Genomic DNA, 27,924 nt, shown 5'->3' with positions numbered 1-27,924 from the left:
CTCTCATAGCTCCTCTTACGTAAATAATTTTATTGTTTTTATAGAACGAAAATAGATAGGTAATTTGTTTTCCAGGGAAGTACTTTCTGGATCCTTATCACCTTTGGGCTATGACATCTTCTTCAGGATGTTCAATCCAGTTTGGCAGGTGGGATTCTTCTATAGATCAACCACGAGGTTCGATAATAATTGCCATTCATACGTTTCACCTGTATGCATTTTGTTTTCTTCCTGTCTTTCAGCGTGGAAAAATGTCGGAGTGGCAAGGGGATGTGCCGGTCAAATATTTTCCAATATGTTGGGTGGCTTTCAACCTCCATGTAATGTTCAATATTCCGGATGTAAGTTCCCTCGTCTAAGTATGTTAAATTTCCAAATGATTGACGCTTTTGTAATGTAAGTGCATAAAATGCTATGAAATCTAAAAATCCTATTAAAAAAGTCGACGCACCAAGAAGGATTATCAGAACTGAAAATTTGCATACGAGGGCAAGTCAAAAAGTCTTTGCACCTATTTTTTATTTGCCAAAAACAGGTACATACAGGTATTTACAAATATACGTAGCGTACTACGTGCATTATAGATACACTGAGAAATAATAAAAAACCTCCATTAGGTAAGAATAGTTGTTACTTTCACAGAAAATTTGAAGATTATAGTTTGAGCTAAAATTTCCTTTTTTTTTTTGTATGTAGAATCCCTAACATGCAAGGTATGTTCTTATGTTACTCTTAGAAATTCAATATGAATCTCGACTTTTTTCAGTGCTATTTCATTATTATACGAGGTAAATCAAAAAGTCTTAGCGCCTATTTTTTATTTGCCGAAAATAAGGTACATGCAGGTACAGTTGGCTCTCTGTTTAACGACGTTCTATTTAACGACTTTCTCTGTTTAACGACGGCTTTTCACGGTCCCAGATGGTCCACAGTAGTGTTAAAAGCATTCTATTTAAGGACGCTTTCTACTTAAGGACGATTTTTTGTGGTCCCTTGAAAGTCGTTAAACAGAGAGCCAACTGTATTTACAAATATACGTAGCGTACTACGTACCTTACATTATGTCTCCACATAGTCACTACCCCGGTTCAGACATTTGTCCTATCGCAGCACTAAATTAGAGATCCCCCTGTCGTAGAATTCTTTCGGCTGCCTGTGGAATCACCGTCGGACCGCGTTCTTGGCTTCTGTGCCACCAGAAACTTCTTCAGTGGACCGAAATCGTAAAAATTACTAGGGGCAAGGTCTGGACTGCAGGTGCATTTCTCTGTGAATTGCTATGAGCTTTTGTCCATTGCTCCATACAATACCAATAATGCAACATTCACACTGCGTCCGCACATCCGTCACCGACGTATACTTTTTTCCCTAAAACCAGTTTTCGGCCGGCGTTGAGATGACAGCAAGCCGTATTGTACGGGACCCGTCGACGGAACGAGAAGCCAGATATCTGACGGCTCTGACGTCCGTAGAGCTGGGCGACGCATTTCATTGGTCTCCACGAGATGAGCGCGCTCTCTCTATTGGGTGAGAGACTGACATGTGACTTTTTCGCGTCCGCAAAGTATGAATGCTTCTCCCTTTTCGGAAAACGTTACTCTATCCGCTTTACGTGGCGAACGTGATGTGCGGACGCTGTTTGAATTACGCTTAACACTTCGCTGCTCAGAAGCTGTGGACGTCTAAGAACAACCGTCATCTTCAATGACTGTTAGCAGATCCGCTCACCGGAGCAAAAGGCAGATATGGTTCAAGGAACGGTCACTCATGGGAACGTATCTGTTCGCTTTGTATTCACAGCCGTACTTTGGCTAAAAAAAATAGGCGCAAAGACTTTTTGATTTGCCCTCGTACGTGAAGACAATGACGAAAGTGATTACAAAACAAAAAGCAAAATGATTATTTATGATTGGGAAATTGAAAAATGAATATAGGTTTTACTACCATGTGAGCTACTTCTAGCGTGGGTATGATGCGATATAGGCAAACATTGAGATATAACATTCTCGTACGATGTCCTACGTCAGCTCGTTTCACATTCACCACAATCGCGCAAGCATGAGTGCCAAGACATGTGTCAGAAGCATGCTACAAATGTTTCGTTAGGCTGTAATTATGTTGTTGATCAATGTTTGGGGGGGGGGGGGTGACCATGCTTTGTATATCGCCGCAGCCTGTAACATCACTTCAGCTGTGCGTGTGGTGTGCAGCTGAAAATCAAAGGTACAATTATGGCTTTCACAACGAGATCTCCACAAGCGTACATGATTGCCATCATTGCTCAAATTGTATCTAGGAATTAAGATGACATGGGTCCACGTGGTAGCAGTCCAATCCAGTCGAACGAGACACAACTCCAGCTGGAGGCGACTAGATGAAAGGTGTAATCTTGCCTTTGTTATCAAGAGGCGCAACGTACCTGCAACTGGGATGATACTACCTGCCACCATGACATATTATATTTTATCCCCAATATTAATCGACAATACCATGACATCACCCCCGAGGGACCCCTGACCCTTGTTCCTATAACTTCAGTGACAAACCAGATGGGAGATTATATAAGCCTAACGGTACGTTTGTGTCACACTTCAGGCACATGAGTTGGCATTCATTGCGCGGCTCCCATTAGCTATTTTTTACCTGAAAAATGCTTGGCCACACACAACAAGGGTGTCAGAGTACTTCCTCCTTCACATTATCACCATTCTAAAGCATTCTAGATCATCTTATTTGTTTGGAATCAAGAATATCCGAATCACTTGAGACGGTAATAGGGACAGCCTACGAGTTTGACTGAATTGATGGCATGTTTACAGTTACAGTTACGGTGGTACCTCAAAGCTCGTCTGTATTGCCTCGTACATTTACGCTAGAGTTGGCTCAGTAGGGTGCTAAAACCTCCCTTAATTTGGGATTTTTCCAGTTATAAATTAACATTTTGCTTTCGTTTTGTTATTACTTTTGCACATCAAGGATGTCCTTACGTATGTATAATTTCATTTCATTTTGACTGCTACTTCCAGGTGCGTCGATTTTTTTTTTTTTTTTTTTTTTGCTGTGTATATTGCATTTATTTAAAAAAAATGCTCATACCAATAAATGTCAGTTTAGACGTGTGGTAGTTGAATTTTGCAAAACATTCATCAAACAGCTTCCTGTGCGGAATATATAATAGGGATTTTGATGCTTTATTTTTAAATACTGTAAAAGCGTACAGTAAATGAAGTTCGCAAAAATGAAGATATCGGTGACTTCGCGAGCTAAATATTTCGCGTATGATATTTATGAACAGAATCAAAAAAAAAAAAAAAGTTGACTTTGACGACAACATTCGAAATATTGTTTCAAAAAAAAAAAAAATGATGCTTTGTGTATCTACTGATCATATACAGATATGCGCCACATGATCCTATTTTACTATTCTGTTTTCTGAAATTCGAAATTTTATTTGGTCGTTGAGAATTTTCCTCTTCCTAAAAATGTAACTTTGCGGCGCTCCCGGATGGAGTTAAAATAAGTTTCGAAACTATATTTTCTTCTGACGCAGCTGTTTCGTGGAATGGAAAAGAACAGAAAAGAAGATTTGGGTGCATCGGCAGTGATGGTGGCCTTCATGGGGCGATTGCTAGATGATCCCGAGATGGCTCAAGTTTCCAAGGATCGATTCGCGTTCAGTACCACCAAGGAATGGCCTTGGATGAAACCTAAGAGAAGAATAGAGGTGAGTTAATTGTGACCTTCCACAAGATTATTACTGTACAATCATTCAGGGTAAATTTGAGTCATGCCTGGTAACTTTGCATCACTTCGAATTATTTAGTACTAGTGGTACCCGCACGGCTTTGTCCGTAATAGAAAAATTAAAAGGTCTTTTGGTTCGCCTGTATATTTACAAATAATGTATGGTGAATTTTCTCGCCAATTGGTTTGTACCCATGTTACGGTTCCACGTTATGATAATTTCGTATCTCGCCAATTGGCTTGTGCCCATGTTACGGTTCCACGTTATGATCATTTCGTAATTTACTCGCCCATCTTATGATAATTTTGTTCTTAAAATTGGAATATAAAATTTCATCGCACCTGAAGTTTTGGTACCTTAAAGAACTTTTGGCTGAAAAAATGTTTTAGTAATTTTGTAAGTTTGAGCTCAATTTTTTTTTTTTTTTTTTTTTGTAACACATATATGAACTCTTGGAAAAATGCGTATAAAACAACAAATATTTTAAAATAAATCAGTATCGAATTTTCGAAAAATCGCTTCGAGGTGCACGCCCCCATGCTACAACTCAACTTTGTGCCAAATTTCATGAAAATCGACCGAACGGTCTAGGCGCTATGCGCGTCACAGAGATCCTGACATCTAGACATCCAGACATCCAGACAGAGAGACTTTCAGCTTTATTATTAGTAAAGACTAGCTTTTACCCGCGGCTTCGCTCACGTTGATTTAGTTTTTTTTCAATCGATTCAAGTTAATGTTCAACACAGGGAGAGGTCAAATAGTTACCAAAAATTGGTTTCTCCCCAGTTTTGCCGACATTTAAAATGGCCCTTTAATATATCGAAAGATATGATGAAAGCTGAAAATCAAGGGGGGGGGGGGGGGTGAAATGTCGGCGAAACTGGGAAGACACCCGAAAAATCACACAACATAAATCAGGAAAACGTTCAGAAGTTGTAAAGAAATTAGTTTGGGTAATTCTCAAAAATTCCAATTCGAGTGAGGTCAACAATTCTTAAATAAAGTCGACCATTTCCCTTATAATCCCCATGCCCGTCAAATGGTGTCCAGCGCTACACCTGCCATCTAAATTATTGTATAGCTTCTTACCGGAGAAATCGTCCCAAAATAGGGTCAACAGTCACTACAAATCCAGATTCTAATAATGTCCCTTTAGAGTGAGAACATCAAACCTTTAAAATCCCCCACGTGAAGGAAATCAACTGTTTCTTAATAACGTAAACAGTCCTGATTAAAATACCAAAAAAGTTCAGAGTAAAAATACCATTAAAATCAGGGTAAGCACAACAGTTTTTTTTTTTTTTTTTTAAGTTCCCATTTAAATGAGGATATGGTAAAAGCGCTAGTAGTCGGTCTTTTAAGAGATTGATTTTTGATTTTTCGTACAAGCAAAAAATTCAGCAATTAGTACAGCAATAAAAGCATTGTAAAACTAAACTCTATACTTTTTTAATTAGATTAAGTCTGATATTTTTTTCAGAAATAACAAGATTTTTATTTAAAAAAATCAATTTATTAGCTATTTTTAAGGTGGATCATGTCTCCTTAAGCGTTGGGTCAAGTCTCCTCAGACCTAAGAGCAATTGACCCATACACAGACGTGAGGAAAACAATTTTTTAAACCATTTCCACTTAGACTTGTGCTATTATTTTTAACCATAATAATGTGCAAAATTATTAACAATTTATGTATATTTTTTATTTTGTTCTAACTATTCTACAAAAAAGAAAAAAATTAAAATCAAAAGCCAAAAATTGGATCAAGTCTCCCTTAATTGTTAAAACATGTTTCAGAAAAATATTTGCTGTAGTTATTTCACGGAAAATTATTAAAACTTTTTTGTAAAAACTTCCTCTGGTCTCCCTTGCCATTTATATTGTTAATGCTTAAAAATTTATGCTGAATACGTAGCTTCAAGTAAAATAAGAAACAACAACTTTGGTCGGATGTCTTTTCATCAATGAAGAAGGCGTTCCTTGTAACGCCGAAACACGTGTATGCAGCAATTTGCAATTTGTGCTTTTTGACGTTGTTGTTTCTTATTTTACATTTCCGCTCGAAAAGGTATTTATTTAATTTTATTAACCATAGTTTCAAATTATTTTAAGACACTTTGTGTTAAGGGGTTACAATACCTCAAAAATGATGAAACGATCAAAAAAATTTTTATTGCTTATTTCAAAACTAAAAACTATTCTAAACACAAGGAAAAAGTTTCATTGCTTTAGTTCAAATATTTAAAAATTTATGAGTAGTTTTAGGCCATGCTCGCTATGTGTGTTCTTATGCAAAATAAAAACTTTAAACTGCTTTTTCTCGATGATGGTATTTTTGTGTTTTCGTGTCATTAGAACCCCTAAGGATTTTTTTTTCGATTAAAGATACAGCTTTAAAGTATTACTTTTTGCAATTGGGATAACAAACTGTGCATTGGATAAGCATTTTATTAATTACTCAAATGTTTAGAGCATGTTAAACCTTTAAAAACCGATTTTTTTTTAAAAAAAACTTTGATTTTTTACATAATTAATCACAGAAAATTTTCTAATAAACTCATAAGCAAATGAATGCACAGATTTTTAGAGATAATTATAGCGATCGTTTAACAAAAAAAAATTTTTAATTAGTGCAAAAATAAAAAAGCCTTAGGGATTTCAAAAAATTGAATTTTTTTTCAATTTTTTGAATTTGTTAAAAAAAATAGGCAATATTTTTAATGTTTGAAAATAAATTATTGATTAAGAAATAAATATGCATGTTATGGTTTCAAAGAAATATAAAATTTACTTAAATTTAAAAAAAAAATGTTTGAAATATACTGTGAGCCCTTAATTTTTAATCACTTCTGAAGCTACGAATAATACTTGTACACATAATATTAAAATTTTTCATTGCAAATAAAACAGTCCCGAATTTTGCGTTCAAATGGCACTAATCCAGGAAAACCACGGTTTAAAAAAAAAAAAAGTGGGCATTAAAAAGGGTTTTTTTCACCTATCAAGAAAATTAAGAAAGTCTAGCCTAAATCATTGTGTTGCATAAAATGTTTCCCTTAGAAAAAAAGAACTCTTTCAGGGTTAAGACAAAGCCCCTATAACTGGAGAGGCTGACGCATCCGCAATTTTGGAGCAAACGTACAACAGAGAAAGCTACCTTTATTGACAATCCTTCGCCAAACAGGGAACGAGAGAGTCGGAGAACAAAGGTGAACATTGGCGAAATTTTAAAAACAGTTGGCGTCGTTCCCAAGCTGCCAGTCACTTCGCGTGCCATTATTTATCCATTTATTTTTTGTTTCTGCAACTGCTGGAAATCTGACGAGCCGAAATCCTTTTTTGGAGCTGTTTACACAATTAACAGCCGAACAACCACCCATTTGACTCAATTTAAGACATGCTAAAAAAATGTAAACATCGGCAGCAATGCTAACGCTACGAAGCACTGGATCAAGTTTGCTCCAAAATGGCAGATGCGTCGGCTCCTCCACTATAGGGGCCTTAGGTTAAGATAAATAAATACCTTTGTGCTGAACAGTAAAGTAAGAAATAACAACGTCAGAAAAGCAGACACGTGTTTTGACGTTACAGGGAACGCCTTTTTCAATGCAAAAAGTAATGAGCTTATGGATGAAAAGACATCCAACAAAAGCCAAGAGCAGATAAAAGCATGCAGCTTAAAAAATAAAAATAGCGGATTAGCCAAACACAAATGAGAAAACTATAAACCGATGAGGAACCAATAGGAATGCAAACAAAGGCTAGGAGCTGATTATTTTCCATTTTGCTACAACTTTAAGGAAATTATCGGGTTTTTTTTTTTTTAATTATTTATTTGTGTCGACTAGACATTTGCTCATTATCCAATTGACTAGCAGGAATCTCGCCAAACGTTTTTTGGAGAAAGGCTTCAATAACTAAGGCATTTGGCAATTTTTACTTTCTTCTATATCTAATATATAGAAGAAAGTATTGGATTCGTGCAAATTTTCGAATTTCGAATTTTGACGGATTCGAACGTTTTGAGGTGTGCTATGTCCATTTCGACCATTTTTGGAAAATGTCTGTCTGTCTGTGTGTGTGTGTGTGTATGTATGTGTGTGTGTGTGTGTGTGTATGTATGTGTGTGTGTGTGTGTGTGTATGTATGTGTGTCACGTCTGTGTGTGACCAGTTTTTTGTGGCCGCTCTACAACAAAAGCTATCGCATGAAATCGAACGAAATTTAGTACACATATGTGCCCCTATGTGAACTTGTGCCCATTAGTTTTTGGCGCGAATTCCTCCATGGGGGGTGGAGCAATGGGACGTTTTTCGAGTTACGCGTGCTTGCTATTCCTCAGGAAGTTACTGGCGGAATCAAACAAAATTTGGTCCATATGTTGGTATTAACAGGAACAGGTGCTGATTCAATTTTGGTGTCAATAACTCAAACGGGGGTTGAGCTATAGAACGTTTTTTGTCGTCAATTGTGACTGTTGTATCTCAAGAAATAATGAACGGAATGAAAGAAAAATTTATCGACAAGTAGCCCTTAGTGGGTATAAGAACTGATTTTATTTTTGTGTCAACAGATAAAAAGGGGGTAGCGCAATCACCCGTTCTTTTTTTCCATTTTGAGTGCCCTATCTCAAGAAGTAATGCTACGTTCTGGTTGAAATTTGGAATATATGTGAATCCATATGTAAACAGGCTTTGGTTCTATTTTGACGCCGATCGCTCCAAGAGGTGTTGATTTTTTTTTTTTTTTTTTTTTTTTGCGAATAAAAATATTTTTATTAATGCAACAATAAGAAAGATAAATCGTAATAGATTGTCGTCTGCGTATTTCTCGTGATTTTAATTGTATGGAAATGATAGGAAATATTATCTCAATGATTTAAAATTTTTAACTGTTGCCATCTTATGTTTGTTAACAAATAAAATATTTGTAATTCATTCAAGCAAGGCTTTTAAAATAACTTTCAATTTTCGCTCTTTGCTTTGCTTTTGCAATAATTCAGACATTGGGATAGTCGTCAAGTTTTTGCATGTGTAATTTTGTTTTTGTTGGGAATATTGCTTCCTCGTCAAGCATGGGGAGGGATCAGAAAAAAAAAGAAAAGAAAAATATAGAAGAAATTTTTATGATGGCCACAACATACTAGTTTCAACTGTCGCTGTTTTTGAAGCTAAAAACAAGGCAGTACTGTTCCTCGGTTTTCACCTTGTAACCAAAATATCGCCATTAAAAGAATCTTTAAATCTTTTATTAACATGTAAAATAATCCGCCTACTAAATTAAGCAAATCCATAAACAGCACAAAAACGTCCATTAATTTGTCTTTTTGCACTATTTCAAACAATTGCTAAATTTTACTACTCATTTTGGAAACATTTCGGCTGAAAAATGTGCGCAGAAACAGCCCACAATAATTGAAATTTCCCAAAATAACTAAAGCAATTACAGGAGGATTACGGGCGGCTACATTTTTTTAAACAGTTTGTACTTCAATAGCCATATAGAGAAGGTTTTAGACTATTTTCAAAGAAAAAAATAATAACCCTTCCTTTTATTAAAGATGCGAAAGTGACGCTTGTTTGTAATGGGGTCGTTTCCAAAAGTTTAAAAGTATTTTTTTCGGAAAGAGCATGCTTAAAAACATAGAACTGACCATTTTTTAACTAATTTCTTTGAGTGTAATATTTTTAAAAAATTACTTAAATCGGTGCTCTTTCATCGTTTAACGCTTCTGCCGATGACATCACAAATGATGAAATGCCATTTAGTGTTGCCATTCACGGTCCAAAATATTTAATTCGCATCTTTACTCACGTGTATTGGCAACGATAGGGTTGATAGCAAGCGTAGAGTGCAATTTTAATTCGCTGCTTGATTATCATAACGTGGAAACGTAGTAGAAAGATGCGGCAAAGTGCATCATTTGTGACGTCATAAAGACCACGCCTTGTTTGAAAAATCGGACATTTAAAATGATTAATTTAAAAAAAAAACTGTTGGGAAAATGAAAGTATTTTCTGGGTCCATGTTATTTTTTTTGCTCATTCTATCCATTTCAATGACTAAAAGTAGTACTTTTGACTGAAGGAAACCACCCCATTCTTTCACGCCTTAACTATTCAACCTTGCTCGAATTGGAATTTTTAAGAATTACCCGCACAAACTTCCTTACTACTCTTAAATGTTCTCCTGATTTACGTGATTTTTTGGGTGTCTCCCCAGTTTCGTCGACATTTTTTTCATTTGCCCCCCCCCCCCCCGTTTTTCAGTTTTAATCATCCTTTTTGATATATTAAAGGGGGGAGGGAGTATGAAATGTCGGTGAAACTGTAGAAACTGGGGACAAACCATTTTTTGGTAACGATTAGACATCTGCCTGTGTTGACTATTAACCTTCGAATCGATTAAAATAATCTATATTAACGTGAGCGAAGCCGCAGTAAAAGCTAGTAACCTATATAGCAATATGAAAATAAAATATGAAAGAATGAAAAGTAATAAAGTAAAGAACAGAATGCAACTAATAATGATAAACATCAGTTTTTACTTTCATATTGGTCCCCGACACGACGACGCTTGGATATATTACTGCTATTATTTACAAGGCAATTTATCAGAAACCTCAAAAGCCGATAAATACATATTATTTTTTACATTTTTTAGTCGGGTATTTTTAGTTTTTTATTTTAGTTTTATTAAAAGTTTTTTTTTTTTTAGTCAGGGGTTTTTAAAATTTTTAATTTTAGTTTTATTTAGAGATTTTTTCAGTCGGGGTTTTTTAAAAATTTTAATTTTATATCTTTTAAGCTCTTGCTCTTTTATGCTTATCTGCTCTTGGCTTTTGTCGGATGTCTTGTAATCCATAAGCTCATTACTTTTTGCATTGAAAAAGGCGTTCCCTGTAACGCCGAAACAGGTGTCTGCAGTAATCTGCGAATTTGCTTTTCTGACATTGTTATTTCTTACTTTTTTTCCTGGGTTATTACAAAAAAAAAAAAAAAAAATCTCGTTTAAAATTAGTATTATAGCAACGGCTGTCAAAATGCCCGTATTTTATTTGAATAGGTATTTTTCTTTGTTCATTTATTAATCGTTTATCTTTTAAAGTAAAAGATATTATCAACGTACACAGGTTTGGCCATTAGATTTTTGTCATAGTGTTCTGCTTGATAATATTCCCAGCATATTTTTGGGGATTTCGTTTCGCAAGAAAAATTATTTAAAATTCAACTAAACAGTTATTTCCGAACTGAGCTGAAAAGTTTTAGTTATTAAAGACATATCAAAGTTGTTATTTTTTATTTATTCTTTTAAAAATAATCTTATTAATTTTTTTTTCAGGCTATGTTCTTTGCCGGAAAACATTTAGATGTGGCTAAGAAAATCATTTCGGATTACCGGATTCAGCTGGGAAAATGTCGAACTTCTCAAGAGGTCTTCGATGTGGTGACGCGTCACAGCGCAGATCTAGCAGAAGTAAGTAGAAGCAGAAACTGAATTTCAAACGTAATTTCATGGATATTTGAGAAATAATAGTTTTCGATTTTAGTTCATTTGAACTGTTATGGATTTCTGCCTTAAGTTTCATAGAATCGTTATGCCTATTGAAACACAAAGTAGTTCAATATGTAACTTACGATGGTCATTTTTTAAGCAGTAAGAACCGATTGCTCCGTGTGTCCAAACAGGCTCTCCCTTGTCTTTATGTTCGGTGTTTCGTAACTTCTTTAATACTTCAATAAACGTCATACGTAAGGCATCATTTTGAAGATATATTTCTCTGCTGTTAGCGAAAAATAAACGAGCAGTTTACATTTTGGCTTCCTTTCGAAAAATTACACTTAAAAAACCAGACTTATGAATTCACACTCTGTGCTCTTCAAGTGTGTTCAAGCATGAATGATTCACAATGTGCAACCAGTAACTATAATTACAAAATAATTTAAAGCCTAGCTTTTTCGTTGCTAGTGGAACCATTATGTCTTGTTCTTGTAGTATGGTTGTATTTTGCTCCGCAGACATTTTTGTTTGACCTTGAATGCTTATCATTAGCTTAAAATAAAAATTAAATCAACTAAAATTTTGTATTTCGAATTTTAGTCTAAATACGTTTTGCTTCGGATTTTAGTTGAAAACACTGGAATTTTTAATTTTTACTTGCTTGTTGCATTATGTGAAATCTTACCTGACTTGTTTCAGAATGTCATGGCGCACCTTTTTTGTTCTCAAGGGTCTTCCATGTGGAATTTAATGATTCTTACTACTCTCGCCCAAGCGAAAGGAGGTATGTTAAGCCAAAATTATTTCACTTTTATGTCACACATGCACACAAATTCGTTTCCTGTTCTTAAACTTTACGTGATTTACTCTGCCTTACCATTTGACTTATAGGCATAAATCAAATCACTTGATCAAGAAAATGAGTAAAATTCTTTCATTGGAAAAACAAATTACTCTCTTTTTTTTTACACATATACTAATATCCGTACATCTATACTAGCTTTGTGAATCTTCGGTAAATCGAACTTCGATGAGCTGAAAACTTCGACAAGCGGAAGTGAATCATGATCACCGTCTAAGTGAATATTGAGTCATTGTTAATTATTTTTGATAAGCCGAACTTAGTTGCGTCAAAATATTCGATAAGCCGAATTTTATTTCCTGACCATCGCCGTCGTTACATCTTTGCTGTCGCAGCTCCATAAGTCAAAGCGGTTTTCCCCCCGAAATAATAAGAACAAAAAGATGTCCATCAAAAAGCGTCTGGATGAAGTGAGTGTAATAAATCTCTGATGTAAATTTGTTAATTGAGTAGAGCTTTTTTACAAAAGAAAATGAACAACCAAATGAATAATCAAACACAGATCTTATGAAGTTGACTAGCTGCCCGGCGTTGCACGGGCTACCTAAAAAATGAAAGAGATGTCCAGTTGATGTTTTTGTGGTACTCTGATATTAGTTTCTAACGCGTTAAGGAATACATAAATGCGCGTAATGCAAGGTTTGCAAAACACCAGTAAAACATATTTTTGGCAAAAACCTCATCAACGTTAATAATAGTTATCAATGATACAAGTTATCAGTATTTTCAATCAGCACAAAAGATTAAAATATATGCATTATCAACTATAATCTGTGCTCACGTTAAACTGAATTACATCTGATAGACTATATCGGAAATATTTATGCACAAAAACAATCCCCTTAAAAAATTACTTTAATCGGTGCGCTTTCATTGTTTACGCTTCTGCCGATAACATCACAAATGACGAAATGCCATTTACTGTTGCCATTCACAGAGCAAAATATTTAATTCGCATTTATACTCACATGTTTTGGCAACGATATGGTTGATCGCAAGCGTAGAGCGCAGTATTTAATTCGCTTCTTGATTATCATAACGTGGAAACGCGATAGAAAGATGCGCCAAAGTGCATCATTTGTGACGTATAAAGACCACGCCTTGTTTGAAAAATCGTACATTTAAAAAAAATTAATTAAAAAATAACTGTTAGGAAAATAAAATTATTATCTGAGTCTTTGTTTTTTTTTTTTTTTTTTTTTTAATTCTATCAATTTCTGTGACTAAAAGTAGTACTCTTATTTGAAGGCAACAACCCCATTATCAAAATTTTGCCACCAAGATTTATATCAATGAGAAGTGTTTGCCAAGATTGTCCACACGAAAACAAGAAAATTCACATTCTAAATCAGTACTATGCAAACTAATAATAAATTGCATGTAAATCACTCATTTACTTTACGACGTGAAACAAAACTTAAATGCTTCATTTATTGTATTTGTGATGATTCCCTTAAGTATTTTAGGTCGAATACTCCCGAAAGAAACATTATTTAATTATTTGACTTGAAAAAAGCCTCAAAAAATCACGCATGAAACAAAGACAATATGAAATGTAAATTAGCAATCGACGGAAAGTTGAGATGAAGCACTGAAAAATAATTTGAATGGAGGAAAGCCTTCGAAAATTAGGGGTTTTATGACGAAATCCCAAGTTTCCTAATTAATAGTTTTTAATTGATATCTCCGCTAATTATTATCGGAAGATTATGTTAAATAGCCAAACATGAAGACGGGAAGATGACGAATCCATCGATACCTGGTTCGATGGTCAGTTCACTGTCGTTCGGGAAAAGAAGCTTGAACATACATAGATACATAGGTACGCTCAGTTTTTAATTATATAAGAGATGATGGAACTTAAGTCATATAGAATACACAACTGGAGCTGATGAAGATATTCAGTCACGCATAAGTGAAAATAGTGAAAACTTTTTTGTCAATATTATACTAGTAATTCGTTAAAAAATCAGAATGATGGAGCTCGCTCTACCCAGATGAGAAACAACGTAAAAATAAAAACTATTTTCAATAAAATGCAGGAATATGTTTCGAAGTTATAAGGGTTATTTTCTTGAGGTCAAAGAAAGTAGAATGATTTTACTTCCAACTATTTGATTAAAGTTCTGAAGATAACCCGAAGGAATTCTTTACAACGTCTTGTCACCCTAAATTAGATAAATTAGATGAAAATGGAACAACGTTTAAAAGCACAAAAAGGATAAAAAGTTTTTAAAAACGCAGACGTGATTCGGAGGCAATAGCCTCCTTCCTCAGTGCGAAATGAACAAATGGATGAATCAAGGTCAAGGGAGAGTTTAAATGTGTAACCGGAAAAACCTTGGCCAATCAGCTATCAGCGAGTGCTGAGGCAAAATATGACGTATTCTAACATGTAAGATTGAATAAGATTGGAGAAAAATGCGGAACAGCAAAAGAACTGTTATGGATTTCTTTCTTAAGCTGTTTAAAATTTTTTTATCCTTTTTGTTCTTTTAAACGTTGTTCCATTTTTATCTAATTTACCTTTGCACAAAGCTATCGCTTTTCAACCTTTCACCCTAGTAAGCAAATTTAACCTCTAAATATTTTTATAAGCTGTTATTTCTAACTGTAAAAGATACTAATACGATCAAGAAGAAATCGAAGCGTTATCTGAAGTTCAGTTTACCATTCGTTTTCCAGAATTCGACGAAAGCGTGTACAAAGATTTTTCGACACTTGTGACAACAAGTAGTGACGTGGAGAGCGCCGATGTGCCTGCTGCCATTCAGGTAAGTTACTTTTGTCATTCGCTCTTATCTAATAAATAACAACTACAACCCACAGGCCGTCAACCGGGGCCTCCGCGATGTTCCTTTTCGAGTGGGCCTGGAACAAGTGTCACCGCCGCCATTCGACCCCTGAGCTAAGCGATGGGGGAAAATTTGTTTCTCACTCTTTGGTTCAGATTTAAGGGATGTGTTGATTACTCGTCGCACGTGTTTCGACGTTTCGAGTTGTGAAATTTTATTTCAAATCATTTTTACTTTCTTCTATATCTAATATATAGAAGAAAGTGTTGGATTCGTGCAAATTTTCGAATTTCGAATTTTGACGGATTCGAACGTTTTGAGGTGTACTGAGTCCATTTCGACTATTTTTGGAAAATGTCTGTCTGTCTATGTGTGTGTGTGTATGTGTGTATGTGTGTGTGTCACGTCTGTGTGTGACCAGTTTTTTGTGGCCGCTCTACAGCAAAAACTACCGCATGAAATCGAAAGAAATTTGGTACACATATGTGCCGCTATGTGAACTTGTGCCCATGGGTTTTTGGCTCGAATTCCTCCAAGGGGGTGGAGCAATGGGACGTTTTTTGAGTTGCGCGTGATTGCTATTCCTCAGGAAGTAGCTGGCGGAATCAAACAAAATTTGGTCCATATGTTGCCATTAACAGGAACAGGTGCTGATTCAATTTTGGTGTCAATAACTCAAACGGGGGTTGAGCTATAGAACGTTTTTTGTCGTCAATTGTGACTGCTGTATCTCAAGAAATAATGAACGGAATGAAAGAAAAATTTATCGGCAAGTAGCCCTTAGTGGGTATAGGAGCTGATTTTATTTTGGTGTCAACAGCTAAAAAGGGGGTAGCGCAATCGCCCGTTCTTTTTTTCCATTGTGAGTGCCCTATCTCAAGAAGTAATGCTACGTTCTGGTTGAAATTTGGAATATATGTGAATCCATATGTAAACAGGCTTTGGTTCAATTTTGACGCCAATCGCTCCAAGAGGTGTTGATTTTTTTTCTTAATTTGCGAATAAAAATAGCTTTATTAATGCAACAATAAGAAAGATAAATCGTAATAGATTGTCGTCTGCGTATTTCTCGTAATTTTAATTGTATGGAAATGATCGGAAATATTATCTCAATGATTTAAAATGTTTAACTGTTGCCATCTTATGTTTGTTAACAAATAAAATATTTGTAATTAATTAAAGCAAGGCTTTTAAAATAACTTTCAATTTTCGCTCTTTGCTTTGCTTTTGCAATAATTCAGACATTGGGATGGTCGTCAAGTTTTTGCGTGTGTAATTTTGTTTTTGTTGGGAATATTGCTTCCTCATCAAGCATGGGGAGGAATCAGAAAAAAAAAAAAAAAAAAAAAAAAAAAAAAAAAATATATATATATATATATATATATATATATATATATATATATATATATATATATATATATATATATATATATATATATATATATATATATATATATATATATATATATATATATATATATATATAAGAAAGTTTCGTGATGGCCACAACACAACATACTAGTTTCTTTTGGGTTACGAGTACAGAATTAAGCCCCGGGATATTGATATTCATGTGAGTACCTAGCGGGGTTAATTATGCTTCCTTAGTTCATCTGAGACAGAGAAGAATCTAACTCTGTGATTAAGTGTTCTTCAAAGTTGACGGTAATATCATTACACCCAAGCAATTATGAGCGTCAAAATTTAGGTTTGTTAAAGAGTTCTTGACGTGACAAATGCCCAAGCTTTCAAAAGGTAAAATGACTCTGCATATAAAGGGACGACACTGTTCATCCAAATAATTAAGGTGGAGCATTATGAATCTGAAAAATCCTCACGAAGGCTATGAATAATTGGATGACAATAAAAACCTTTTAAGCTTATTTCAGATGATAGATTGTTTTTTACTTCCTTTTACAAAAAAGGAAGTATTGTATTCGCGAAAAAAATTTCACTCAAAAATCGGCCTTAATTTTCATTTTTCTCATCCCCGAATGAATGTTGACTTTTTTTTTCGACCCGACCACACGTGGATATACGCCTAGGAACCTACAGACATCCGAAATATCCATTTTGACGACCCCCGAGTTAATTACAACGAATTTTCTCTCGACGTCTGTATGTACGTATGTATGTGCGTATGTGTGTATGTGTGTATGTATCTCGCATAACTCAAAAACGGTATGCCCTAGAAAGTTTAAATTTGGTACGTAGACTCCTAGTGGGACCTAGTTGTGCACCTTCAATTTTGGTTGCATTCGCATGTTTCTAAGGGGGTCTTTTGCCCCTTTTTGGGGAGAAATCATTATTAATTTCGATGTAAACTCAAGTGGTGTTATAATTTGTCGGGCACTTGGCGATACATTGCCAGCCTTTTGGTCGCCAAGTTTTGTCGCCAACTTGGCGACAAATTTTGCGATTTTTTTTTTTAAATATTAAATTTGGTTTCAATATGGCCACTGTTGGTGATATTTAGAGAGTAAACAATTGAATCACATTAAAAATGCCAATAATGAGGAAATGACATTAAATTGGAGTAAAAGGAAGTCATGTGATGCACACATCAGCTCGTTTTTAAAAAAGGTATAGAACGGGTCAGTGAATGGAAAAGGGTAACGATTCCAGGACTGAAAATGAAACTTGGGGAAACTGACATCGGAAACGTTTTCTTCATTTGAACATACCGCAAAAAGTATCAGAGAAATAATAATTTATCAACTGACGTTATTCTCTGATAGTTACGTTTCAACTAGAAAGTGCCAAACTCTGACCCTTTCGAAGGCGTATTGCGTCAATATCACCAACGAACTCATTTAACGGAATCAGTAGCTTCTAAAGTGGTTGTCAGGCTGGAGGGAAGCCAAACACAAGCCAAGGCAGCAGAAGCTATTGGAGTTTTGCAAAGTGTGATTTCTGCGAGATGGAAACGGTTTTTAGAGACTGGAAATGCTGGCCGAAGATCAGGGCAAGGTCGCAGACGGTCACTAACGCTCAACGAAGACCGTTATTTAGCTTGAAGGGCTCCGAGGCACCGAAGTATGAATACCACCCCACTACAACGACACCTTCGCTCGGGTACACTGTAAAAAAAAACTGTAAATTTTGAAGAAGTTATCCGTATTTTTTACAGAAAAAAACTGTTCGTAATAAAATACAGGACTTCTCTGTTTTTTTGAATCTGTAACCGGTTATACTTTGTTTTTCTTCGAATCTTCGAAATTTCGCCCGCGTGTTTGGATTTTCGTTCTCGTGCTCGAGTTTTTGATCTTATATTTATTTAAAGCGAGTAAGTCTTAAATCGTTTGCAACTTCCATTTCATTGCATTCTAATCAATATTTTATTATTATGTTTTTTGTCATCTGTTACAGAGGCATATTCGGAAATTTACCTTTGTATACATGTATTTCGTAGTAGTATAGTAAATATTGAAATGGATTTATGAAAGTATAGTTTCATTTTTTAATCTTCATAAAATAATAAATCAGCTTGAATAAATAATAAAAATACGGAAGATTTCTGTAAAATAAACGGAAGAAAACTGGCGTCCTGGCTGACAGTTTTTTTCTGTAAATTTTACGGATTTTTTTTACAGTGTACAGGCACCACAATTTTGACACAAACTGTCCGAAATCGCCTTCACGCTGTAAGTCTGTATGCTCGTCGACCAATTGTCAGTGTCACATTAGCTGTGAGACACCGTCGCGATACAGGGAGTGGTTAACAGAGTATGTGAATTGGAGAAGAAATGAATGGAGCGATATTTTTTTCTGTGACGAGTCCCGTTCTTGTCTTTATCCATATAATGGCGTATTTTCATCTGGAGGGAGCTTGGCACTAGAAACAATCCAGCGTTCGCGCCCGAAATTGTCAGATTTGGTGGTGGTGGTGTGATATGGTGCATGCTGGCATCTCCATTGATGGGCACACCGAGCTGCGTGTCATTCCGAATGGAACTCTGATCGGTCGTCAAAGTAGGGATGATATCCTCACACCTATTGTAGTCCCTTACCCTGCAGCAATTGGAGGTGACTTCATGTTAATGGACGAAAATTGCAGACCACATCGTTCTTACTTGATGAATGATTTTCTTTCGGCGGAAGGGATCATACGAATGGAATGGCCAGCGTGTTCTCCAGATATGAACCCAATAGAGCATGTTTGGGACATTCTAGGCAACGTGTTTTTGGACGCCTACCACCTCCTCAAACTCTCCAAGAACCGGAAAGATCTCTTCAGGAGGAGTGGGGCAGAATACCTCAGCCCCTCATTAATAGCCTCATTAATTCCATGCCTCAGAGGTGTTTTACATTGCTGGTCGTCCGGGGTTACCATACCCCTACTAGAAACGATTTTCTTTTAAGAAAACCCCAATTTTTTATCGCTTTTCTCATACGCACTATGCGCGTCACAGACATCCTACGGACATCCTACAGACATCCTACACACATCCTACAGACATCCAGACATCCTCCGGACAGAGAGACTTTCTGCTTTATTATTAGTAAAGATGTTGATACATAAAACATTTTGCGTTTTTTTCCCCCTCTTGTATCCAAAAGTTGAAAAAAAGCATTTTTCCCTGCCATACAAATGTAATTTTTGTCTCAAATAGTTTACTAACGCCTGTCGATAATGTATCACTCATCCAAAAAGTTCTCCAGGTTCAAAATCAACCCAAAACCTCTATATCCTTTTTGAGCAGTGTATCAGAACAATTTTGAAAAAAATCTTATTGGATAAAATTCCTGATTAGACAATACAGGAAGATGTGGAACATGCAACAAAACAAAGAAAGAACACAGCAAGAAATTCATATCTGTTTTCATTAACATATTTACAAACAATTATTCGAAACTGAAAAATAGTAACGCTAAATTAAGGAAAGGCCAAAAAAGGAAGTTAGATATCATTAGTGCATCTCAGCAATAATCTTCAAAACAAGCTATGGTTACCAACAGATACGTTTTAATTATTCTCTAGAAGAGACGATATAAAGGTCTAACACATAAAATGGAAAGAAAATGAAAAAAAAAAAAGAGGGGGACACATTATTTGCGACGCAAAATCCAATCATACCTTGTGGCGCTTCTTTGGTAAACACTGATTTTGAAAAAAAATCAGACGGCTGACACAGGGCGCTTACTTCCAAGCTCGAAATTCACCTTGCGAGATTAGTTCTGATCGCCTCACTAGATGGCGCTATAGGGAAAAAAGGGGTCGGGGAAAAAGTGACTTTTCGGGCGCTATTTGCGGAGCGAAATCTCAACTGCCCTAAAGTAGGTGAGATTGTGCGATTTTTGTGATACGATTTGGGAGTTTGTCTTTCTGAAAGGTATTGGCTCGAGGGAAAACGAATTTGGATGTTGCCAAACTTGGAGATGGTGCAGGGGGGCAAGGGGGGGATTAAAACTGCACCTGGGGGGGGGGGCAAGTGGTTTTCCGTTAAATTTTTCTGACACAAAAATGGGAGTTAGTTTTTCTAAAAGGTATTGGCAAGCAGAAAACAAATTACAATGTTACGAACCTTGAACATAGTGAAGGAGAGGGAGGGGGGGTTAAAACTGCGCTGGGGGGGGGAAAGTGGTTTTCCGTTAAATTTTTGTGACACAAAAAACGGGAGTTAGTTTTTCTGATTGGCAAGCAGAAAACAAATTAGAACGTTAGGAACCTTAAACATAGTGAAGGGTGGGGGGGAGTGGTTGTCCGTGGAATTTTTGTGATAAAATTACGGCAGTTGGTTTTTCTGATAGGTATTGGCACGAGGAAAACGAATTAGGATGTGGCCAACCCCAAAAATGGTGCAGGGCAGGGGGGGGGGGGGTATAACTGCAAACATAAAATAGGTATATATGCAACATTTTTCGCTTTACAACAAGTTTTCAAAGTTTAAAATGCTTAATTCAACTATATAACGACATTATAATGCACAAACATCCGAATTAAATTGCAGACACGTGTTTCGGAAGACACGTGTTTAAGAGCTCCTTTTTCAATGTAAAAAATAATTTGTGAATGAAAATGCATTCGGCTAAGGTTGATAACTTCCATTGATTCCACTTTCTTGTAACCAAACCCATCATTTAGGAACTAAGGTAAGAGTGGGGGGGGGGGGGGGGGAATCGGGGGCACTCCAAATTTTCAAGATATAATGCATTTGAAATAATTCAGGGGCTAGGAATTTCCTACTCCCTCTTATTTTTTTTTTTTTTTTTGACCGGTCGACGGCCTGCACAAATGCGTCTAGGGCAAATTTTATGTAAAAAGCGTTTATAAATTTTATTTTTCTTTTGTACATTATCCCACTTAAAATTTAGTTTTTTCACAAAAGTACTAGTTGTTTCTGAAAATTGTATGAATTTCAAATTTACACAGAATATACAATCCTTTTTTTTTTTTTTTTTTTGCGTTTTAGGGGGGGGGGGTGACATCACAAATTACCGCCCCGGGTGTCACCCATGCTGGGTACACCACTGACGTAGGTAATTTTTTTTTTTTTGTCTTCTTTTGCTATAAAATCCTCCTCCCCCCCCCTTTTTTCCTAAATTCTTTATTTATTACCTACTGTCAATATTCAATTTCAATTGAATTCAATTTGTAAGAAAATTTATTTTTATTTATTGGAATTTGATATTGATTAACTAATTACAAGACAGTAGAAAGGCTGGTAATTTCTGGGGAATTGTTTCGAAAATTTGATTTTCCATTTCGCCGACATCAAAATTATAGCAATATTATACAAATACTGTATTCGATTATATTGTAAGCATTTGTAAATTGGCTGCTATATAATATGATGCATTTCAAGGAAAAGAGAATGCTTCAAAATGCTCCTTTTTTCTTTTCTTCTTCAATTTAGGATCTTTCCTTTGGGTTGAACTTTAAAGTTCTTTATCAGCTGAAGAGAAATAATGATTGAAAACTTTATTCCTTTTACGAATATTTTTCAATATACATTTACAGAAGCAGAGTATTTATTTATTTTAAACTGCTCTTGTAACCAAGATTGCTGTTTTGACTTTTTAATCTTGAAAATAAAGATGGAATTGTGTAATCATAGGTACAAGTTGCTTGTTTTAAAAAAGAAAAAATCTAGAAAAGTACTGTTTTGAGGATATTTTAAGATTGGGTCTTGGAAAACAATACCTAGAAAAAATGGAATTTTAAAACCGGAATATTGAAGAAGTAATACTTTTTATTTAGCATATGCTTATTAAATTATAATTTTAAAGGAGAAGAGAAAAAAAATCTGGAACATGTCTTTGAAACTGAGATTGTTGTTATAATTGCAACTGGAGCGGGGGGAGGGTTGGTTTTTACATTACTAATCCTAATATGGAAGATTGTATATTCTGTTATGTCTGCTCCCATCCCCAAAAGCTCAATTATCACAACAAACCTTTTACATTTTGTAGGGGTGCCCCTCCCCCCAAATATCCGGAAGACTCCCTCCTCCAAAAGCAAGAGCCCCCCCAAATAAAAAAATACCCCTCAAGCCCCTTTAAAAATTTCAATGGCGCAGTCAGCGCCATGCCCTAACACCCTTCCCCCTGCATTTTAGTGTTTTTTTTATTCAATTTAAATTAGCAGATTTTTTCATCAAGACTTTTGGATGCCTCTAAACTTTCGCACTCTGCACTTCATTAGACATGGCAACAACATAATATTCAATCTACGATTACGAACTATTTATATTTTTTCGTCTGCATTTATGACGGTTAAGATTTTTTTTTTTTTTTTAGTATCATTATTTTTTTTAAGTTACTATTATTATTATTTCGATTATAGTTTCTTGGGAAAAATATATAAGACGTTCTTACTAATATAGATGGTGTTATATAGTAAATCAACAAAATTTACTGTTAATTTTTATCATATTTATGTATTGGCTGTTTTCACCTCTTCGATTTTTGTTTTAGACACTGTAATATTGAAATATGCAAAAAAATATGACTTACTTTTTGCCATTCGACTAAGCTTTTTGCACCGGAGCCCTCGGCCATTTTTCCTTTGTGTACTATTTTGTAAAATTCTCGGAGAATTAATTTTTAAGAACATCTGGATTTGCTTCAAGAAAATCTAAAATTATTTCGGTGTGATTCTTTGTAACGTAAAACGTATTCTTTGAAGAGTAGCCATTACGTGCCAGTCGTCAAAGTTCGCGCTTTTCCGTGCAAGGATCAAACAAAACAAAACTAGCTGCGCTGAAAGGACATTGGTTGGAAGAAGTCACGTGTACCTCCTGGCCGACCAAACTAATCGAAAAAATCGGCGCCTCTTCGAGAGACAGCTGCGAGCTGTTCAGAATTCAACGTTGAGAGATTTTTTCGACAACATCGATCACGTGACGGGAAATCTCGAATTAAGCTGAAATGATTTTCGTTTATTCCTTTCACAGTAATTTTCTTTTTAGGAATAGTTTAAAAATAATATTTTTACAAGAAAGTGTTTTTAATTTAACTTCCTAATAGCAATTTTTATCACAAAAAAGCAGTTTTAATTCTTAAGAAATAAATAAATATCCATCGATCATGATTGAACTAGAGTTAATTAAACGCAAACATAAATACAAAAAATCGCAAACGTTTGAGCAAACGATACGAGACAGAACGTAGGCGTCAAGTGGTGAAAAGCAACCAGGGCTGCCAGATTTAAGAACAGTAAATACGGGACAGGCATCTAGGAGTGAAAAGGGGGGGGGGGGATATTTTGAAGTTGAGAGCAATTACTGGATATGAAGTATTTTTAAGGTGTGTTTTCCGACGTAGAACGTCTGTTCATGATAAGTCTGAAAAATTCAATCGTAACAAAGCATTAAACCTTACAAAATGTCGCCGATCAAAGTACAAAAATCCTTTTCATTGCGATTGACAACGCATGCGCAGAGATATATTTTATTTACATTAGTCGATGCGTCAAGATGAAGCAATCATTCTGCTCCTCACCGTCTGCCGCCTGAACAAAAACCAAATTAAAACAGAACTAATTTTTGCGTTTGCTGCCACATGATTTTCTTATTGCTCTTTATTTCACATTTTTGAGCAATCACGATTGCTTATTGTTCTCACTTGACTGTTTTGATGTCCTTCGATTTTATTCCCCCCCCCCCGCCACCCTCTGCAGCATCACTGTCGACCGGCTCCTCACGATGCTGCACCTATAGCGAAAGCCGTCTCCAGGTTGCATCCATGTCCTACACACACGCGCATACATACACAACTACACACATACACACACAAACACACACATACACAAACACATACACACAACTACCCACACATTCATGCCTGCACACAGACACAAACACATATGCCTACACACAAACGCACATACCCCCACACACAAACACACACGCCTACATACACACACTCGTGATTGCGAAAAACATAATTTGAATTCAAGATGTCAAAATTCAAATTAATTTCTTTTTTTTTTACTTTATTTTTTTCCCTCAAAAAATGTCTCTTTCTGTAAAATATTGTTATTAGCCAGAATACGGGACTTTAGCCGTCCCGTATGGAAGTTCCCCGGGACGCGGGACAATTTTTCAAAATACGGAACTGTCCCTTGAAATCCGGGACGTCTGGCAACCCTGATCCTATTATATATTTATTATCAGATGCCATGGAGGGCCGTGGTAGCCTGATCGGTAGGGCATTGGACTCGGGGCCGGAGGGGCTCGGGTTCGATCCCCGCTGGTCGAAGACCCACCGTCGTCATTAAAGGGGACTGGGCGACGTTAAATATGCTCGTGGTCTCAATGTCCTCCAAGTGAAACGATACCTCTGGGGGTGCTAGTACCAGGTAGCTATTAGCTCTTGGACTAGTTCTAAATTCTCATTAACTGTTCGATCCGGTGATGGTGCTGCCATCTATCGGTATATAAAATAATGGAGGCAAGGCACCTAGTATGCAGTCCTCGACATAAATACAGTTGTAGTCAGTTGTGACTCTTGAATAGAATAGAATAGAATAGATGCCATGGACACTTCGCGGCACCAGCGCTCATTTTGGGAACCCTGTATCTTCTTTATCTTTATCTTTATTATTAGTAATATAATAAAGATAAAGATAAAGAAGATAAAGATAAAGATTAATAATGTCTCGTTTTGTAAAATATTGTTATTGGCCAGAATACGGGACTTTAGCCGTCCCGTATGGAAGTTCCCCGGGACGCGGGACAATTTTTCAAAATACGGGACTGTCCCTTGAAATCCGGGACGTCTGGCAACCCTGATCCTATTATATATTTATTATCAGATGCCATGGACACTTCGCGGCACCAGCGCTCATTTTGGGAACCCCTGTATCTTCTTTATCTTTATCTTTATTATTAGTAATATAATAAAGATAAAGATAAAGAAGATAAAGATAAAGATTAATAATGTCTCGTTTTGTAAAATATTGTTATTAGCCAGAATACGGGACTTTAGCCATCCCGTATGGAAGTTCCCCGGGACGCGGGACAATTTTTCAAAATACGGGACTGTCCCTTGAAATCCGGGACGTCTGGCAACCCTGATCCTATTATATATTTATTATCAGATGCCATGGACACTTCGCGGCACCAGCGCTCATTTTGGGAACCCCTGTATCTTCTTTATCTTTATCTTTATTATTAGTAATCTAATAAAGATAAAGATAAAGAAGATAAAGATAAAGATTAATAATGTCTCGTTTTGTAAAATATTGTTATTAGCCAGAATACGGGACTTTAGCCGTCCCTTACGGAAGTTCCCCGGGACGCGGGACAATTTTACAAAATACGGGACTGTCCCTTGAAATCCGGGACGTCTGGCAACCCTGAAAGCAACCATCGCTTATTGTGCAGCTCTGGTTAGTTGAGCTGTGACCTTGACTATGTTTACCCGTTTTAGGGGAGTTTAGTGAAAAACTAGACGCGTTATTGGCTCGGATTTTAGGTGGAATATTTTTGAAAAACTAGTAAGAAAGTTTCTCAACTCAACTTAGCGCCAGTTACCCCTCCCTGTTTTCCAAAACAGAGGTAAACATTGTCAGAGTCGGAGCTCAACTTCTCAGAGCCTCACAATATGTTCACTTGCTTGCCCATGTCATGGTAGTTTGCTCGTCCACGTAATGGTAATTTGCTCGCCCACGTTATGTTAATTTGCTCGTCCACGTAATGGTAATTTGCTCGTCCATGTTATGGTAATTTGCTCGTCAAGGTTATGGTAATTTGCTCGTCCATGTTATGGTAGTTTGCTCGTCCATGTTATGGTAGTTTGCTCGTCCACGTAATGGTAATTTGCTCGCCCACGTTATGTTAATTTGCTCGACCATGTTATGGTAATTTACTCGTAAAATGTTCTTAAAATTAGAATAGAAAAAGAACAAAATCGAATTTTCGAAAAATCGCTTCGATGTGCTCACTCCTATGCTACGAACGAACTTCGTGTTTCATGAAAATCGGCCGATAATTAGTTTCCGATCTACTAGTTTCGCTTCTACTGTGTTCTAGGCCCACTCAGAAGGATCGCGGAGGCCCCGCGTCAGGCACAAACAATCAAGTCGGATTGGCTTTTGGGAAATGCAGAAATACGTAATCTGATTGGTTGAACTGGTTGAAGAGTTTTAGGCAAGCGCCTTGTGAATTGCATTTGTTGTCAGGGCCTGATTAACGCACGGCCCGCGGACCTGGGCACCACAAATTTAGGGGCACTAAAATAGCCTAAATTAACTACCTTCCTTCCTTTTTTTCTGTTAAAGTGGACGTTCCTTTTCAGCTTTGAAAAGAATCAAAAATCGTTTGAGAAGCTGCGTTTCTCAGGATAATTTACAGGTGTTTTTCTCATTGACCATTGAAAATTCTGCGACATCAAAATTAGATTTCGATGATGTGATCGACACATTTGCCTCTGTTAAAGCTAGAAAGAAGCCTTTTTAAAGCTTAATGTCAGAATTAGTTTTTTTTTTGCTATTTTTGCAGTTTTAAATTGTTTTTTAATTCATTTTCACCTTAAGGTAAGGCAATTTTAACTATGATTAGTATGGAGACTATCAAGTGTTTGGTATTCGAATCCCAGGTTTCTGTAGTAATGTGTAGGTTTCTAGTGTATTAGGTTTCTAGTATAAAACATTGACTTTGAAACTGTGCTGATTTTCTCATGGGGGGGGGGGGGGCACCAAGATTTACTCAGGACCTGGGCCTCAGTTTGTCTTGATCGATTGTTGTTCGCCGGAAGAGCGTAAAATGTATGTCTCATAAACATCTTTACTACATCCAAAAAAACTTGATTTTTCATCGCCTCTTTTGTTTGGCTTGTGATTTGCCATCGTCTTACCCCCCCCCCCTCCCTTCAAAACTATAGCCTTATCTTACCGAGAGGGTTCTACCCTACCATCTATCGCAACTACAGTAAGAAACTTCCTCCTTCAGGTGCTTCCCTTTCACAGGAGCTCTTAGTAGTGGGAAAAGGACAGTTCTGCGGCAGGAGGGGCAATCGGGCAATGCATTGCCCCTCCACCCCTGCCGACCCCCCCCTCCCACTCTTCCTCTTCCTCCTAACACTTCCTCCCACCCCCTGACGATTGCGCCTGAATCTTGAAGAAGGTGACGAGGGTTTTTTTCCCGAGATTTCGCCCTTCCTCGTTTTCGCTCGGCTACATTTTCGCCCTTCCTCGTTTTCGCTCGGCTACATTTTCGCTCGAGTTTTTGCTCTTCCTCGTTTTTGCTCGCGTTTTTACCGTGAAAGGTTACAGGGATATTTTTAGACTTTGTCGTTTTTACCGTGAAAAGTTTTTGGACTTAGAATATTTTTCCGTAACCTTATACGATGGTTTTCGAGTGGCAACCTGTTTAGGGTATGACAAAACGTCACAATTGTTGTCATAAGAATGTGTGATACTTTTTGTCATGCCATCCTCATGAAGTTGTACAGAGCTATTTCCAGTGTTTTTTTTTTACAAACATACTGGACTTTGTCGTTTTTTTTTTTACCGTGAAAGATTTTCCCCACGTTTCTGAACTTTGTTACAAAATAAATTTTTGTTTTAAGTTGACGGT

General features: G+C 36.4%; 1 protein-coding gene across 1 annotated transcript in view; it reads left to right on the top strand.

Annotated features, from left to right (window-relative positions):
- Positions 1-27,924, top strand: part of LOC129227859 (putative phosphoenolpyruvate synthase) — a 177,501-nt gene that overhangs the window by 86,079 nt on the left and 63,498 nt on the right. The window contains exons 17-22 of the mRNA XM_054862478.1: positions 76-148; positions 243-341; positions 3,551-3,724; positions 11,087-11,221; positions 11,945-12,029; positions 14,793-14,881. Coding sequence (XP_054718453.1) covers positions 76-148; positions 243-341; positions 3,551-3,724; positions 11,087-11,221; positions 11,945-12,029; positions 14,793-14,881 — 655 coding nt within the window. The remainder of the gene's footprint in view (positions 1-75; positions 149-242; positions 342-3,550; positions 3,725-11,086; positions 11,222-11,944; positions 12,030-14,792; positions 14,882-27,924) is intronic.

This window comes from Uloborus diversus, chromosome 8 (genome assembly GCF_026930045.1).
Source record: "Uloborus diversus isolate 005 chromosome 8, Udiv.v.3.1, whole genome shotgun sequence".
Classification (NCBI taxonomy): domain Eukaryota; kingdom Metazoa; phylum Arthropoda; class Arachnida; order Araneae; family Uloboridae; genus Uloborus; species Uloborus diversus.
The sequence above is the reverse complement of the archived record's forward strand: the minus strand, read 5'-3'. Positions and strand labels throughout refer to the sequence as shown.